The following is an 18,624-nucleotide window of genomic DNA, read 5'->3' as shown; positions in this document are numbered from 1 at the left end:
GGTAATTTTTGTCAGTATTATTTATTGTATTCATGATTTCTTGGTCTTAACTGAGCCATCAATTATTGAAAAGAAGGTAGTGTTTGGGAAACTTTTCAACTTTAGTAAAGAAATGTTCTTACTAATGAATAATAGACCTTTTGGCTTCACTGTAAAAAGGTGTATAAGTAGATTTAAAAGTGATGGCAAATCTCATTAAATTATAACCTACTAAGAAATAGTAGGAACATTTTACTATCAGAGCTTAGAGACTTTTACCAGTGCTCTGATCTTGTTTTCTACAGGGGGCAGCTGGCATTTTATGCTATGTGGGAGCCTATGTCTTTATCACTTACGATGACTATGACCACTTCTTTGAAGATGTGTACACTCTCATCCCTGCTGTAGTGATCATAGCTGTAGGAGCCCTGCTTTTCATCATTGGGCTAATTGGCTGCTGTGCCACAATCCGAGAAAGCCGCTGCGGACTTGCCACAGTAAGTTAGCACTTTATTGACTGCATGTGTCATCATAATATGTGGGAATATTTCATTTGTGTTACTGGCTTGAATTGAACATAAAATTCCATAGACTCTTTGGCTCTTATAATTGGAACAGAATTAGCACTTGTCTTCTAGCAGTTACCTCTGGTAACTGTTTTTTTATCAGTTTTTTAAATTTGTATTTAATTTTTGACAATGTTTTCTTCCTTACAGTTTGTCATCATCCTCCTTTTGGTTTTTGTCACAGAAGTTGTTGTAGTGGTTTTGGGATACATTTACAGAGCAAAGGTATGTTGTCTACTCTAGTTCATGTTTTAAAAGGCAGTTTAAGTGTTTCGGGTGAAATAGAACAAACTCATTTTATCAAAGTAAACATTTTCTTATGCCTTAACTCCAGTTTAGTCACTGCTTTAAAAACCTAAAGTTGGGGCACCTGGGTGACTCAGTTAAGTGTCTAACTCTTGATTTCTGCTCAGGTCATCATCTCACAGTTTGTGAGATCAAGCCCCGTGTTGGGATTCTCTCTCCTGCTCTCTCTGCCCCTCCCCTTCTCACTCTCTCACTCCAAATAAATGAATAAACTTAAAAAAAATCTGAAGTTAATTAGAAATTGTACAGAGAGAAGGCCCTGGGTGACTCAGTCACTTGAGCATCTGACTTCAGCACAGTCATGATCTCACAGTTTGTGAGTTCGAGTCCCACATCAGATTGGCTGCTGTCAGCACAGAGCCTGCTTCAGCTCTTTTGTCCACATCTCCTTTATCTGCCCCTCCCTCAGAAATAAATAAACATTAAAAAAAAGAAAGAAAGAAATTGCATACAGAACAGATTGGTGGTTGTCAGATGTGGGGGCTTTGGCGAAATGGGTGAAGGGAGTCAAAAGGTATAAACTTCCAGTTATAAAGTAAGTCAGTCATGGGGATGTAATGTACAGCATGGCAACTAAGTTAATAATACTGTAATGCATATATGAAAGTTGATAAGGGAGTAACTTTTAAAAGTTCTCTCATCACGATAAAAATTTTTTATAATTATGTATGGTAAAGGAGTTAATTAGACTTATTGTGATCATTTTGCCATATAAAAAGATTGAATCATGCTGAAACTAATGTTAGATGTCAATTATACCTCAATTTTAAAAAAAGAAAAGAAAAAATACATGTAATGAACACACAAGTCCAGTTTCCTGGCTTAATAAAGAGTACATACTAGAGAACTGAGCTTTTGTTTTATGTTTAAGAATACTGCAACGTTTCAGGCTCTTTTTTCTGAATAGTTCTTTCCATTGAAGTTACCTATATAGGTGTCAAAAGGTTGTGTTTAATGTGGATTCTGATCTCAGGAAGTCTCCTGTAAGCTTATTTGATTATTTCAGTTTTAAAGTATTTTTCTGCTACAGTAATTTTTTTTCTACAATGTATCATGTGCTGTGTCAGTTGGGGTCTTGTGAGAAGCAGATGCAAAGATGGAATTCAGTATACGTGGATTCTGTTAGAGGAAAGGTCTGTGAGAGAACATGGGGAAGGAACCAGGTCTGACTGAGAACTGTTAGGCCTGATACAAGTGTAATCCCAAGTACTTGTTAGTGTAATTGTGTGGTTAATTAAATATTGATGAAGTCTAAGAAAATGAGTACATGAAAAAAAGAAAATTGAATAATTTGAAGAGACTTGGTAAAAACAAGTCACTACAACTTTTTTTTTTCAGTTTCATTACTTAGAGAGAGAGTGTGTGTGTAGTGGGAGAGGGGCAGAAAAAGAGGGAGAGAAAGAATCCCCAGGAAGCTCTGTGCTGTCAGTGCCAAGTCAGACTCGAGCTCTGTCTCACAAACTGTTAGATTGTGACCTGAGCCAGAATCAAGAGTCAGACGCTTAACCAACTGGGCCACCCAGGTGCCTCAATCACTAAAACATTTTTGATCAAATCAGCTATGAGTACAATTACGTAAAAGTTTAGGGGAAATTTATTAATAATTAGTAGAATTCTACACTTTGATTGTGTTGCAATGTCTCTGCAGTGTAAAGAAACCCAAACTGGAAGTCACTGTCAATGTACTAAGGATGTGATTTGTGCAGAACAAATGATAAAGAGCTCTAATCAGTGGATCCTATGCAAAGAAAAGACAGGCTTGCATTTTAAGATTGGTGTGAAATACACATTTCTGTGCTTTAAGCTAAATGAAAATGTTCATTTTTTTAAAGTTTTATTTATTTATTTTTGAGGGAGAAACAGAGAGGGCACAAGCAGGGGAGGAGCAGAGAGGGAGGGAGAGAAAGAATCCTGAGCAGTCTCTGCACTGTCAGCACAGAGCCTGATGCGAGTCTCGAACTCACAACTGTGAGATCATGACCTGAGCTGAAATCAAGAGTTGGACACTTAATTGACTGAGCCACCCAGGTGCCCCAAAAATGTGTACTTTTTCTAAAAGCATGTGATTTTCTAAAAGCCTGTACTTTTTGTAAAAGCCTCAGTTAACCAACCAACTACTCCTGACCATGCATGGGAGGCTTCTCCATTTGTTAACTATAGTACAACTGCATTTACCACTAATTTTTACATGTAGGATAATAATGAAAACAACAACAACAATATGTTCCTTGGATGGAGAGAGTATGTGAAAGTCAGTTTAGGGTCATGGTTAGGTCCTTTCATTCCACAAATATTCGAGAGGAATGGTTTTAGAACCTTGTCAAAATCATAGATGGCCTACTTGGATTTCACATCTATATTTGACAAACATATGTTTATGGGTACCCATATATATACACCCAGTTGACCTTTGAACAACACGGGTTTTATATGTATAAATTAATGAATTATATGACATAAATTTCTGGACTCAGGGTAGAGATCAGCCAAAGGGTTTTCTTACTGTTTCATATAGTCTCTACCCAAGACATGCTAGGGAATATTCAGCTATCATCTATATTACATTTCAGCTCTCTGTTGAAGGAAGGATTCATTTTAAAATTTGATTCATCCAGGCCTACCTCTAACCCCAGACTATTACATTTGATTGATTTGTTCATACAGAATTTCCAGCTAATCCTTAACTGAACTTTATAGGCATACCCTAGTGACTGTTCCACATGAGGGAGATGTTGTAGCCCTTTGTAAAATCCTTCTGGAACTTAAATTAGAGGCTGTTGTAATATCTGATCATAATTCACTTTCTTCATTTGAGGCAGGATAATAGAAACATTAAATCAACAAGCAAGTAATAACTTTTGGACAAGATAGTTTTCTGTTTCCCCCTTGTTGAATTCTGTTACAGTGTATCTTTTAAAGATCTAGCCTGGGGACTCCAAACTTCTTAAGGGCAAGGCAGTCATCTTTGACTGTCCAGCAGTGGCAAGACACCTGGCATAATAAATGTTAATGAATTTATGGATCTGTTGAATGAAAAAAAAATTACAAGTCAAGACTTCTAATCTTATTTAATATAGCAAAGTGTTCTACTATTCTAACTTGTGAGTATTTAACTTTCTTTAAATTACCTCAGAATGAGAAGTTTGTTCAGATTTCCTCAGCCCATAAATTCCCGGTATGGAAGGGGGAAATACACATTTTCTGATTTCTTTTTTAGAGCGAAATTGAGGACTTCATTTTCCATTGCCACTTTAAAAAAAAAAAAAAGCCTTTGTTCTGGACATAGAAAAAGGTGATTATGAGTTGAGATCCTACCTTCTGTGCCCATCCTGATGAATAAGGGTCCTGCCAACTTGAAAACCAAGGCAGCTGTTGCCAGCCATTCCCATCTTGCCCCTCTTTCCTCTTTCTTAGTCATTTCCTTTTCTTTCGTCTTTTCTATTTGCCTGCTTTTCCTTTCCACCTAAGTACCATTTAAGGCTATGGGGCGCCTGGGTGGCTCAGTCGGTTAAGCGTCCGACTTCAGCTCAGGTCACGATCTCACGGTCCGTGAGTTCGAGCCCCGCGTCAGGCTCTGGGCTGATGGCTCGGAGCCTGGAGCCTGCTTCCGATTCTGTGTCTCCCTCTCTCTCTGCCCCTGCCCCGTTCATGCTCTGTCTCTCTCTGTCTCAAAAACAAATAAAAAAAAAACGTTAGAAAAAAAAATAAGGCTAAACAGGCTGCCTTAAAGTAATTAATTGGGGTATAACTTTAGGGCTATGATAAAGACATAATAGAGGTGCTGGCTTGGTTTCGGCTCAGGTCATGATCTCATGGTTTGGGAGTTCAAGTCCTGTGTTGGACTCTCCTGGGATTCTCTCTCTTTCTCTCTCTCTCAAAAATAAATAAACTTAAGAAATAAAAGAAGTATTGTTACTGTAATTTATAATTTTAAATCAAAGGCATAATATGCCAATCTAATTTTCAAACCATTGATACATAAGGTACCAGGTAACTGTGCCCCAAAAAAGAATGTATTGGGTTTGCCCCTACTGGTTATCACCTTGTAGTTAAATCACATAACTGGTATAATTACTAAGTAGGTCTAATCATCTTAGAAGGGTAAGGAGAATCTGGTACAAACAAATTTTACTAAATGGTACTTTTCTTGCCATTTAGTGATTGACAGAAATAAGTTATGAAGAGTTTATTTCCTGTCGCCTAATTCATATAACATCAAACTGCACCTTTTTCATAAAATGCTACTTGTAAGGACTGATTTTTTTCACCTGCTGATTACTTTTGTGTATTTGGCTAAATCGAAACATTGAATAAATGGAAAGTACGTTGGTATTTGTTCCAAAAGTATCTTGTGGGAGGTCTTTATTTTTAATCTACTTTTGGAAAGGAAAATGAGTAAATCCAACCCACTGAAAGCTTATTTGAAAAGAAAGGCAATTCATTTATAATTTAGGACATCTGTCTCAGGGTTCAGCTGCTTTCTCTCTCTTGAATAGATTGTTAATCTGCTGTCTTGCACACAGTCTTCTCTTTGAATGCTTATAGTGTGTGATGTAATATGTCTGCATTTTTACCTGAATCTCTGTGGAGACGGGGAGAAAAATTTTTTTCTTAAAAGAAATTCACAAAGATATCTGGCAACTCTGCATACATGTCAGTTAGGTTTCTTAGCTGGAGCCTTGACAAATGTTAATTTTACCAGTATTTTTAAGGGACTGAATTCTTCGTTTTGATTCAGGTGGAAAATGAGGTTGACCGCAGCATTCAGAAAGTGTATAAGACCTACAATGGAACGAACCCTGATGCCGCTAGCCGGGCTATTGATTATGTTCAGAGACAGGTGAGCTCTCTTCAGGTGAATTCGATTTTGAGGGCCAGTCACTGTTGGGTCAACCTTAAACTCAGCTATTACTGTGTAAATTAAACATGTATTTTTGTAGCCATGGATAGCTTCATGGTGTGTCTAATATTTTCACCTTCACTCTTGAAAAGTTTTTTCCATTGTCACCTAGTGACTTTTTACCAAAAAAGTAATTAGTCAGAAAGGTGATAATGGAAGAGAGGTATGTGTCACAGGAAAGATGGGATCCTCAAGGGACTTCAAGGAGGTAAGAGGTCTTCATATACCTTTAGAAAGCAAGACCAGAAAAGATAATAGACAAAACTGTTAAAAAAAAATTATGGATAATTGGAAATGTGTGAAGGTAAAGAGACTGGTATAGTAGATCCTTATATCCATAAACCTACCTCAAAATTTTCAATTTTTTGTTAATTTTATTTCATCTTTTACCCCACATATCTTTTGCTAGATTATCTTAAAGCAAATCCCAGACATTTCGGAGAAAATATTTGAAATATATTATCATTGGAAATAATATTTAACATGTAAGATATGAAGATTTTTCTTAGCTATAAATTACCCCTTGTGGGTAATATGCTTTTCATGTAGAATTTCTAAAGTTACTAGTGGCTAATTAAAATTTAACATCCAGGGGGCGCCTGGGTGGCGCAGTCGGTTAAGCGTCCGACTTCAGCCAGGTCACGATCTCGCAGTCCGTGAGTTCGAGCCCCGCGTCGGGCTCTGGGTTGATGGCTCAGAGCCTGGAGCCTGTTTCCGAATCTGTGTCTCCCTCTCTCTCTGCCCCTCCCCCGTTCATGCTCTGTCTCTCTCTGTCCCAAAAATAAATAAACGTTGAAAAAAAAAAAAAATTTAAAAAAAAAAAAAATTTAACATCCAGTTCTTTAGTCACTCTAGCCACGTTGTAAGTGCTCAGTAACCTCAGGTGCCTAGTGGCTACTATGTTGAACAAGCAGACACCGAACATTCTTATCATTGCAGAAAGTTTTATTGGACTTAACTGGTCTAGAGTAGCTTAAAGTTCTGCAGTGCACAGAATTTTAAAGTTCAACACAGATCTGTGTGTCTTGGGAGGACTAATATTTCTGTTCTCTTTCCCACTAGCTGCACTGTTGTGGAATTCACAACTATTCAGACTGGGAAAATACAGACTGGTTCAAAGAAACCAAAAACCAGAGTGTCCCTCTTAGCTGCTGCAGAGAGACCGCCAGCAGCTGTAATGGCAGTCTGGCCCACCCCTCTGACCTCTATGCCGAGGTAAGTTTGGCTTCTTGACCAAGACTTGAATCTAGCTTAGTAACCTGGTTGTCTCTGTGAACTATCTTTACCTAGAACTTCTTTTCTACACTCTTTTGTTTGTCTTTATGCTGTTTTATGTTACTGTAAATTATTTTTAAATACATTGTCTTTCCTTCTTTGGGTTTCTGTTATTTCCATTTCTGCCACTGAGTAGTGATATGTGACCTTATAGCTTTCACTTTAAAAAAAGACTTTTATTGGGGCGCCTGGGTGGCGCAGTCGGTTAAGCGTCCGACTTCAGCCAGGTCACGATCTCGCGGTCCGTGAGTTCGAGCCCCGCGTCGGGCTCTGTGCTGATGGCTCAGAGCCTGGAGCCTGTTTCCGATTCTGTGTCTCCCTCTCTCTCTGCCCCTCCCCCGTTCATGCTCTGTCTCTCTCTGTCCCAAAAATAAATAAACGTTGAAAAAAAAAATTTAAAAAAAAAAAAAAAAAAAAAAAGACTTTTATTGAGGATGACTTTGTGTGTTTCAGGGATGTGAAGCTCTAGTTGTGAAGAAGCTACAAGAAATCATGATGCATGTTATCTGGGCAGCACTGGCATTTGCAGCTATTCAGGTAAGCACAGCGGTTGTTATCAGAATGTGCTCATTCTCTGATGTCAACCATGAATGGTTTTAATCATTAAGTGCATTTAATCTTTGTGTATATAGATAACTTGGAAGTCATTGAGGTACTGGACGTCCATTTCCAATGTCTTCCATTTCCTGTCTCTAGTCCTAGACCCATAATGGTTCCAAGAAACCAGAGATCTGGATGCAGGGACTAGGTTTGAGGAGATTTTGCTTTACTTTCTTGACTTGACTAGTGAGTGGCCTGTTCAAAAATACATACTGTTGCCCGGGGCACCTGGGTGGCTCAGTCGGTTAAGCGTCCGACTTCAGCTCAGGTCACGATCTCACGGTCCATGGGTTCGAGCCCCGCGTCGGGCTCTGGGCTGATGGCTCAGAGCCTGGAGCCTGCTTCTGATTCTGTGTCTCCCTCTTTCTCTGCCCCTCCCCCATTCATGCTCTGTCTCTCTCTGTCTCAAAAATAAAAACGTTAAAAAAAAAAATTAAAAATACATACTGTTGCCCTAATGTATTCTTGGGAGGTATTTTAATAGAACTTCACAGAATTTTTAAAAATTGTACTGCTTTATTTCACTATGGAAATGGAAAGCTTCATTTCAATCTTTTTGTACTGTTTCTTCTTCTGGTTCTTATTTTTCTGTCCTCATGATTTTATATGTCCATATATGTACATCAGGAACTCCTACTACAACACTAGACTCTTTTGCATAGGAGCAATTGAGTTGCTTTACAGAAAAGACGAAGTAAAAATGAGGTTCTAACCTCTTCTGTATTTCTGGGCTTAGTTTTATCAGACTAATAGCCATTAAGGAGTCTGTGACATCACTTGGCACATCCAAAAGTATACCATATCATTGTTGGTAGCTGAGAGAACTTGTCTTCCCAACTTCTACCAGTGAAAACAATCTTTTTCCACCTAATAATGGCGTATGCATAGGAGCTGGTAATTGTTTAATTACCTCTCACTTTATCTACTCCTTCCTCCTCCCTCACCAAAAAATCCCTTCCACCCACATCCTTAGCCCTCACCTGAAAACAAATAAAGATAGCTATTTTTCTGCTCTGTACAACTACCTACATTGCTAGTTTCATATACAATGTATCTTAGGGATTCTGTTAGAGGAACATCTTAGAGGAATCTTACAACTGAGAATAATCAACTGTTTAAAATGATTGAAAATCCGGGGCACCTGGGTGGCTGAGTCAGTCTGACTTTGGCTCAGAGCATGATCTCACAGTTCGTGGGTTCGAGCCCCACATGTGCTGACAGCTCAGAGCCTGGAGCCTGCTTCAGATTCTGTCAACATCTCTCTCTGCCCCTCCCCTGCTCATGCACTGTTTCTCTCTCAAATATAAATAAATATTTTTTAAAAATTAAAGTGATTGAGAATCCTTTGTGTCAGATCTAGTTCTCAGAGTGTTCTTTTGGTTGTTTTTGAAATATGCTTCAGGCCTAGAATCTATTTTAAGAAAGTGTAGTTATCTTTTAATTGTTAGATAAAACCAACGGAATTGCTAGTTTAAAGGTAAGTTGCTTAGATTGCCTGCTGTCTGTGTATTTGAAGAAAAGCTAGTGTATTTAATGAGAAATGCCTTAAAGGTGATTGTTTACTTTGCTGGTACTCAAACAGCTTTGAAATGATTCATTTAAAAGCCTAGCTCTTTATTTGCTATGGTCTCTGCCCTTCTAAGCATTTACTTTGTGGCTCAGCATAGCAGTAATATGTTAATCAGCAGGGATGATATTTTGATTGTCCAAACATACTCATTTAGCTAAAAATAATGAAACATGAAGGAAGTCTCTTCCCAAGTGAAATCCTGGTCTGTGCATTCTTAATTATCTTATTTGTGTTAATAAATCAGCACATACTAGCATGCAGCAAAAAAAAGCTTTGAAACTGTAAGGTGCTTGTGGTCATGAAATATACAGTATGTATAAGGAAGACTGATGCACATCATTACTTTAACTTCATCCCTCATTTTGTTAAGCTTATTAACCAGGCAGATATTTCTTCATTAAATATTTTTCATTGGGGGCTAATAAATATTTTAGCTAGTCTTTTAATTTTTAAGTATGCCTTCTCCTATGCATTTTATACTTAAATTACCCTTATTTAAGTAATGGCTGATAAAGATTTGATGTGTTCAGTTCAGCAAAACTAAGTCAAGGATTCAGAGCTTTCACAGATTCAAATGCTAATGGTTTGAAAATTTTTAAACTTTGGTTTTAAGGGAAAAAAACATACATTAGAAATAACGAAAGAATTTTCCCTAATATGTTTTCTTTTTTTAAAGAGTACCTATAAACCTATAAAGAGTACCTAAACATTTGATACTCAAAATCTGATGTAGATTGGTGCCCTGGGTTTGGAAAACCAGAGCAAAGGTAAAAACAACCCAAAGTGTACTTTTATGCTCATCCTGAGAGTTGGAGCTAAAAGGACACTTGGAGAGTCTCCAGTCCCTGTTGCCTTCGTAATTGCATTATGTTTTTAATTTCTTTTTTAACATTTATTTATTTTTGAGAGACCGAGTATGAGCTGGCGGCGGTAGAGTAGGGGGTGGCAGAGACAGAGGGAAACACAGAATCCGAAGCAGGCTCCAGGCCCGAGCTGTCAGCACAGAGCCTGATGCGGTTCTTGAACTCACAAGCCGCGAGATCATGACCTGAGCCGAAGTCAGACGCTTAACCAACTGAGCCACCCAGGCACCTCTGCTTTGTTTTAAAGGCCATGAAAACGAGGGGGAGCAAGGATAGTATGACTAATGACCATCACTGAAGCTTGAACCCTGGCCCATTGTACTCTGCCTCGAATTAGAAAGTGAAGAATTAAGGTTTTCAAAAGATTAAATTCCTCAATCCTGTTATGCAACCTAACAGTTAATTGACACTTCAGCTTAATAAAATACACAATGTAATAACATTGAAATATCATTAGCACTTTCCTTCGGGTTCTAAAGTGAGAAAGCTAAGAGCAATCATAGGAAATATAGTTCTAAATAATGTTAGGAGTGCCTGGCTGGCTCAGTCAGAAAAGCATGCAACTCTTGATCTTGGGGTTGTGATTTTGAGCCCCATGTTGGATGAGGGATTACTTTCTTTTTCTTATTTTTTTTTGAGAGGAAGGGGCAGAGGGAGGGAAAGATTCTTAAGCAGGCTCCATGCCCACTGGGGTAAACCCCATGACCCTGAGATTACTTAAGTAAATAAAACTTTGAAAAATAATGTTAAAGATCGAAAGATACTTTTTGGTAGTATTGTATCAAAACTGTTGGAAGCATTGTTTCCTTTGAATTTGAGAGTACTTTGTGGTACTGTTAAGACCATGTTCTGTTGAATGAAGTACTGCATTCTGTTGAAGTTCTAAGGCGTAAAAGTGAATTTAAGAAGAAATGTTTTCATGAACCTAATTTACCAATAAAAGCCTGTAGTTCATGTGTTGGCCATCAGTAGGCCCCGTGGACCAGTCTAGCCCACTACCTCTTTTTGTGTTAGCCACACTCATTTATGCATTATCTGTGACTGCTTTTGTGTTACAGTGGCAGAGTTACATGGTTGTGACAGAGACCCAGTTTTGTCTCTTGGTTTACAAAGCCTAAAATATTCATTATATTGCCCTTTAAGAAAACATGTGCTAGGGGTGCCTGAGTGGTTCAGTCGGTTGAGCGTCCGACTTCGGCTCAGGTCATGATCTCACAGTTCGTGAGTTGGAGTCCTGCGTTGGGCTCTGGGCTGGCAGCTCAGAGCCTGGAGCCCGCTTCAGATTCTGTGTCTCCTGTCTGCCCCTCTGCTGCTTGCACTCTGTCTCTCACATTGTCTCAAAAGTAAATAAACATTTAAAAAAATTTTTTTTAATAAAAAAAAAAAAAAAAACAGAAAACACGTGCTAACTCTTGCTCTAGTCTAGTTAAATGATCTAGGTTTGAATGGGACCAAAATGATAAAAACAAAAAAACAAAAAACAGGGACACCGGGGTGGCTCAGTCAGTTAAACGTCTGACTTTGGCTCAGGTCATGATCTCATGCTTTGTGGGTTTGACCCCTGCATTGGGCTCTGTACTGACAGCTCAGAGCCTGGAGTCTGCTTCAGATTCTGTGTCTCCCTCTCTCTCTCTCTGCCCCTCCCCTGCTCATACTCTGTCTCTCTCTCAAAAATAAATAAACACTAAAAAAATAATAAAAAAAAACCCTGAAAAATACTAGTTAATTGTTAAACAGGATTTTTTAATGTCAGAGAAAGATTTTTAGGATTTTGCTGCACTTCTTATTTTGTTAGCCTTTTTTTTTTTTAAGTTTTTATTTTTAAGTAATCTCCCCTGGACCCAATGTGGGGGGCCAACCCACAATCCTGAGATCAAGAGTCACACACTCAACCAGTGAGCCAGTCAGGTGTCCCTTTATTTTGTTGTCTTTTTTTTTTTTTAATTTTTTTTTTTTAACGTTTATTTATTTTTGGGACAGAGAGAGACAGAGCATGAACGGGGGAGGGGCAGAGAGAGAGGGAGACACAGAATCGGAAACAGGCTCCAGGCTCTGAGCCATCAGCCCAGAGCCTGACGCGGGGCTCGAACTCACGGACTGCGAGATCGTGACCTGGCTGAAGTCGGACGCTTAACCGACTGCGCCACCCAGGCGCCCTTTTTTGTTGTCTTTTTAATCAGCAAGCTATTTCACTTCTTTGAGTGTCACCAGCCTCTTAAATTAACAATTGATCAATTAGGAATTTTATATTTAAAAGATCTGGTCATAATAATAGACAAAATCTATGTTTTGATTTGACGATATCAAGTATTTGCTAGGGTAAGGCTTTCTGCAAAGTAAATATGGGAAAAATGGGAACTGTCTGTCTTTGGAGTCTTACAAAGTTGGCGTGTCCTCAAGATGGATCACCAAGAGCAAACTTTCAGAGAGAACTGTTTCCCAAAGCCGTGTTGGTTTTTTCTGGTCTGTATTGCCAAGTGTGAAGGAGGTTGAGACTGCTATTTCCTCCTGCTGCTTCTTGACTGTCAGTTACTCATTAATGTGAGTTAAAAACATAAGTGAATAACACTTCACATTGGGCCCCCACATAGGTAAAATCTAGTGGGCTGATTCTGATACACTCTTAAATATTTCAAGTAACTCTTCTTTAACATGTTAAACCAAGGCTTGGGAAGCTAATTCTTGAGTGGCTAGGTTTTGTTTTGGTTTAGAGGAAATGAAATCTTGTTAACTTTCTGAAAGTTTTGAAAGTTTTACCCATTTGATAGAATTTTTTTCAGATTATTTATATTTAGTAAAATGTAGGTCTCCCTCTCAGTTTTACCTTAGTTCTTGAGACCCATTCTCCCCATCCCTCATCAAGTGTTAACCACTGATACCAGTTTTCTGTATATCTTCCCAGAAGTAGTTGTGGTTAGACAGCACATAAATATTTTTTATGCAAATAGAAGCTTATGGTATATAGTTTTCTACCTTGCTGTTTTATAAAATTGTTATAATTGTATGTTCACATGTATTTTTTTTAAGTAAACTAGCCCCATTGTGGGGCTCAAACTCATGACCCCGAGATCAGGAGTCGCATGCTCCACCAACTGAGCCAACCAGGCACCCCTATACATGCGCATTTTTAAGAAGTAATACAGACAAATCTTTGTATGCCTTGCCCAGTCCCCCCCGCCCCCGGGGGTAATATTTTGCAAAACTGTAGTATATCACAACGAAGGTATGGGCACTGATACAATCCACCAATTTTATTCAGATTTTTCATTTCTACCTGTGTATGTTCAGTTCTGTACAGTTTTATGACCTGGTGGGTTTACTGAACAGTTCTAACACCATAGGGATTCTACCTGGTACCTGTTTATAACTAACTGCACCCACCTCCATCCTGTGCCTCCTCCCCCCATACCTTAGGCAACCATTAATCTGTTCTCCATTTCTAAAATTTTGTCATTTCAAAATATATGAATGGAACCATATGGCATGTAACCTTTGGTTCCTTTTTTTTTTTTTTTTTTTAAGTTTATTTATTTTAGACAGGGGTGGGAGAAACACAAGTGGGAGAGAGAGGGAGACAGAATATAAAGCAGGCTCCAGGCTCTGAGCTGTCAGCACAGAGCCCGATGCAGGGCTTGAACACATGGAACCAGGAGATCATGACCAGAGCTGAAGTCAGATGCTTAACCTACTGAGCCACTCAGGCACCCTTATAAGTGACTTTTTGATACAGAGTTCCACATTTTTCTCAGAAAAAGGTGTTTCCAGTGTGCAGTTCCAAAACCTTATATAACAAACAATACCTATTTTCCCATAATGTCCCCTACATAGTATATTCTAGAACATTTTAATCTTGGCAGTCAGTTTTTTTAATTACCACTTGCCTCTGTATTTAGCAGTTATTTTTTGCAGTTGCTTGGTATTATATTTAGACTAAGTGCAGATTAGTTCTCATGACTTGAATATTGCAGGGCAAATTTTTATTGCAAGAAATAACTCTAAAGCTAAAATATTTCCAAGTCTATTGTTGGAAAATTTTAATCAGTGAAATTTCAGTATAGCAGAGCTTTGGAAGTGGGCCTGTAGCACTTAGTGATGAGGTTTGGAATATAAGATGTTAATGTGTAGAGTTTAATGTTCATAAACAGACTCATTCCCAAGCATGAGTAGAGTTTTATCAAGTTTATTTAATTGTTTTAAAATCAGTGCAAGTTGACTTAATTGAAATAAAACTCAGGAACAGAAATGATACTTATTTCAGATCCCATTTGAGAGTGCTGACTCCTTCACTAGAAGTTAACCAACTGAAAGGAATGTGAGGGAAGTGGGATGGGAAGAGAGATTTTTTTTCCAGAAAATCAGTAATTTCTGAGCTTAGCGTTTTTATTGCTTAATTTAACATTGCCTGGGAACATAATTCTGTTTGATTTTATAGCTATTTTGAGGATGTACAGTGAGTAGAAATGTATTTCTTTAGGAATTAGATACTAAACATGTCTAGACTGGCTATAGATATTTACTCAATTTTCAACAATATCCACTTTTAAAATGTCTTCAAGGTGTTTTGTGCTATTACTGCACTCAGCAAATATTGATGTAATGAAACTGATGGATTTAAGCAGCAAATATATATCTTGAATGGGTAGAATGTGAGCTAATTGAGGCTGGAAATTGGAATGTGTGACTTTATACCATGGAGATTCAGATTGAGGACATCGTTATTCTCTGTATATGTATCTCATTAGTAATCTTCCACTTCAAACATTCAGAGCCTGTTTATAGATCTGGTACATTTTGTTGAAATTGATTGACCCCATATGTACAGAAAGCCCTGCCTTTTAAAATCAAATAACTGAAACCATTATGAAAAGTTAGAACAGCAAATTAAGTTACTCTCATTTAGCTCTTTGGTTACTATTTATGTTTTGTAAGAAGCCAGGTCAAAAATTCTAGAATCATTTTCTCTTTAATCCAGTTTAATCCTCTTGCTTATTCAAAATAACATGGCATGACTTTATTACAATTCCAGCTTGCTGCCACAGAGGGATTAGGGCTTATTAAAATAAAATCATGAAGGAAGAGTGACCTTTAAAAAGTAATATGTATGTAATACCACAGAGCCAAATCTGGATTTCAAAAATAGTAAATAATTATGAAAGAAACAAAAACCTTCAGACCAATTGATTGGTTTCCACCATAAGGCTTTTGGGCTGTTCATGCGTGTAGTGAATTTTGTGGTTGTTAATAAAACTTATGTCCCCAAATCCAGATGTCTGAAAAGACCACCAGTAAATTTCCTAAATTCACAAAGTCTTGGTCATTCCACTTCCTAGACCTTTCCTATCAGATACAGAATGTTTCCATCATTGCAGAAAGTTATTTTTTTTTAGAGCACTGCTATTGATCAAGAGTGGGAATGGCAGGAGAGCCTTCCATTTCTCCTCTTCGTGTATTGTTCTTAGGTGTTCTTAGGCAGGGAAACTAAAAGTTGGTATTTAAACAGTTCCTAAAAAGGTAATATATTCATTAGAAATTGCCTCTATTACTGTTGTTATTGCTTTTTTGATGATTTGAGATCACTGAACTTTGAAACAGCTCCATTGCCAACAAAGAAATTACACACTTGCTATGAGAGGGTCTTCAGCCTTCTTTTTTCTCTGTTTTCTTCCCACAGCTGCTGGGCATGCTGTGCGCATGCATCGTATTATGCAGAAGGAGTAGAGATCCTGCTTATGAGCTCCTCATCACCGGTGGAACCTATGCATAGTAGAAAAATGCAAGCCTGAGCTTTTTAGTCGTGTTCTGATTTGGAAGGTGAATCTGATTTGAGCCAGGTCTACTGCGTTGGCCTCTGAGTTCATTTAGTTAAAGCACACAGGTGTTGGACAAAGCAGCTTGGCTCTTCATGTACCCACCTACTTCCCTACCCACCTATGCCTTTCTTTTCCCTTATTCTAGCTGACCCTCCATGTCCCTAAGTTTTTAAGTATGGCAGTATATGTTCTAATTCAGAACCATTTGCAGGTTGCATAGTGTGGGAGAATTAAAGGAGGGCTTGGACCTACTTCTGTTACCTCCATGCAGTAATGGGGCTGCTACCGGAGTGTCCCGGGGCCCTTTCAGTCTTCACAATGGAGAACTCTTGGCCAAAGGTTTTTGGGGGGAGGGGGAGGAAACCAGCTGTGGTTAAAGTTAACACCAGATGGTGCCCCTCATCAGTGTCCTTTTAAAAAACATATACTGTAGTCCAATAAGATAGCAACTGTATAAAATTGCTAAAATAGATTTTAGAATCATACAGTGTGTCTCTTGGTTCATCTTCAAAATCAGACTGATCTTTGAAACTAGCAGTTTTTAATCAAAGCTGGCTTTATAGGAGGAGTATAATGTATGCACTACTGTTTTAAAGCAATTAGTGTGAGTGTGTGTGTGTTTTTGTATGACTGAGCCCATTCATCATAAGTCTAAACTCATTAGGATTAATGTACCCATGTAGACTAGCAAAATAGTATGTAGATGTGATCTCAGTTGTAAATAGAAGGATCTAATTCAATAAACTCTGTATCACCCCTCAACATGTACTTTTTAATTATTTGGGGATACTTCAGTTCCCAAGCAGCAGTGTAATGTTTTAAATGTTGGTGCATGTCTACATGATTTGCGTGTGTTTTAATTAGATCAGTTGCCAAATTCTAAAAGCCTTGGGATCCAAAAAGCCAGAGATGCTTTTCACTCTAGTATATCCTACAAATATGAACACCTAACCGTGTGCATGACACTGGGCATACGGTGATGATGCTCTCCTTGTCTTGGAGGAATGTGGAGTACTATTATAGGACTATATACAGAAGCAGTTAATTTCCATACAATGCGATGATTATAGTAACAAAAAAATGGGAGCCCAAAGGAGGTACCCAGAGAGGTCAGAGGCAACTTCCTGGAGGAGAGGCCTGAGCCCAGAGTTTGGCTAGGCTTTGTGAGAGAAAGTACACAGGAATGCGAGATGGGTTGGAGTGTGCAGGGAGCTTCAAGTAGCTTGTTGTACCTGGAGCTTAAAATAACAGGGCTGGGAAAAGTTGAAGTGGCAAAGCCCAAGTCCTCTAGGGTCTCCCACGACATCCTGTAGAGGTTCAGTGTTACTTGAAAATGAGGCAGCTGTGTGTGTGCCTGTTGTGGATGTCCGTGACTGCAGTAGGGAGGATGATTGAAGGGGCGTGAGGTAGGTGTAATGGCTCACGACAGAGCAAGAGCGTGGGGTAGGGTATCGTTGGTGGAGGTGGGGAGAGGGATGGTGGAATTCCATCACTGATTGCATATGGGATAGAGAAAAGGGAGAGGAAGGAAGGAGTCTAGGTTGAGGCCCATGTTTCTGGCTCAGTCAGCTGAGGAAACAGAATTAGTAACAGAGCTAGGAAGGAAGTAAGGACCATATCTATGGGCATGAGTTCACATTCGGTTTTGGATCTATCAATTTGGGGAAAATCATGCAGGTCTGTCCTGCCTGAAAATGGAGGCATTGAGAAGAGTAAAAACAAACTCCTGTTCACAGAGTGGAAGTTAACTAAAACATTCATGGTTTTTGAGAACTACAGGAGGTTTGCTGTGTTCCTCTGACTCATCCCATCTCTTGTCCCTACAGGTTGCACAGTAGGCAGGAATGTTTTGCTTGTCCTCATGACCTTTCACTACTACCTTCTCCCCCCAGCCCTGTCTCTTTTCTTCTCCCTTCTGGTTTTCGATACGTACCATTCTTTGGCTGTCCCGTCACAGGTTGGAGCTGGGGTGAGCAATATCTGGACCGATGTTGGCTGTCCTCAGCAATTTCTGCACAGCAGAACTGAGCCTCTAGAGTAGGCAGTTGCTTTGGGGAAAATGTACCAATTGTTAGCCTGTTCCTTTAACTTGCCCAGGAGGCTAATTCCACACAGTCTCCTTCACTCGTTCCTCTCTGCTTGCCTGGTGAAAGCGCAGCTTCTTCCCTTTAATGGTGGACTGGGAGTTTGTAGTACCTGAGACTCTGTTCCCCAATGCTTATTCTTCAGAGGGCAAAAGAGCCATTTTTTATGTCTGGATTTAATGGATGAGCTCTCAGGCTGTGTCGCTGTCCCACCCTTGTCCGCACATTGGAATCACCTAAAAGAACTTTGGGAACTGCAGACCCCTGGATCCCAGAACCTGGGTAGCTTCCAGAGCATGAAGGCTGAGGGCCACTGCTGTATCCTATTGCCTTTTTTTAAAGTTACTTTTATTTGGAAATAATTTCAAACTTAGAGAAAAATTACAAGAATAGAAGGCCCAAATATCCTTCATATAGATTCATCTATTAATATTTTGCCCTGTTTGATCTGTCATTTGTGTTTTTGCATGTGCTCTCTCTGTAAGTACCTCATGGCCCTTAGCTCTAATACTTTGGTGGGTATTTCCTAAGAATAAGGATATTCTAATTCAGCACATTAAACACTGATACAATACTTTAACCACCATTCGTGTTTCATTTGACCTCATAATGTCCTATACACCATATCTCCTCCAGTTCTGGATCCAGTCAAGGACCCAGGTATCATTTGT

The 18,624-nt window shown here is 38.9% G+C and overlaps 1 protein-coding gene across 1 annotated transcript in view; it reads left to right on the top strand.

The window, feature by feature from the left end:
* The window catches only part of TSPAN3 (tetraspanin 3), a 30,216-nt gene extending 13,585 nt beyond the window's left edge, over positions 1-16,631 (top strand). The window contains exons 2-7 of the mRNA XM_047074748.1: positions 285-476; positions 696-770; positions 5,590-5,691; positions 6,814-6,966; positions 7,480-7,563; positions 15,731-16,631. Coding sequence (XP_046930704.1) covers positions 285-476; positions 696-770; positions 5,590-5,691; positions 6,814-6,966; positions 7,480-7,563; positions 15,731-15,823 — 699 coding nt within the window. The 3' untranslated portion in view covers positions 15,824-16,631. The remainder of the gene's footprint in view (positions 1-284; positions 477-695; positions 771-5,589; positions 5,692-6,813; positions 6,967-7,479; positions 7,564-15,730) is intronic.
* The last annotated feature ends 1,993 nt before the right edge of the window (positions 16,632-18,624 follow it).

The sequence above is a fragment of the Lynx rufus genome, unplaced genomic scaffold (assembly GCF_022079265.1).
Source record: "Lynx rufus isolate CCGP_SWC_20201006 ecotype Redwood Valley unplaced genomic scaffold, mLynRuf1.p SCAF_13, whole genome shotgun sequence".
In the NCBI taxonomy this organism is placed as follows: domain Eukaryota; kingdom Metazoa; phylum Chordata; class Mammalia; order Carnivora; family Felidae; genus Lynx; species Lynx rufus.
This window is presented reverse-complemented; position numbering and strand designations above follow the sequence as displayed.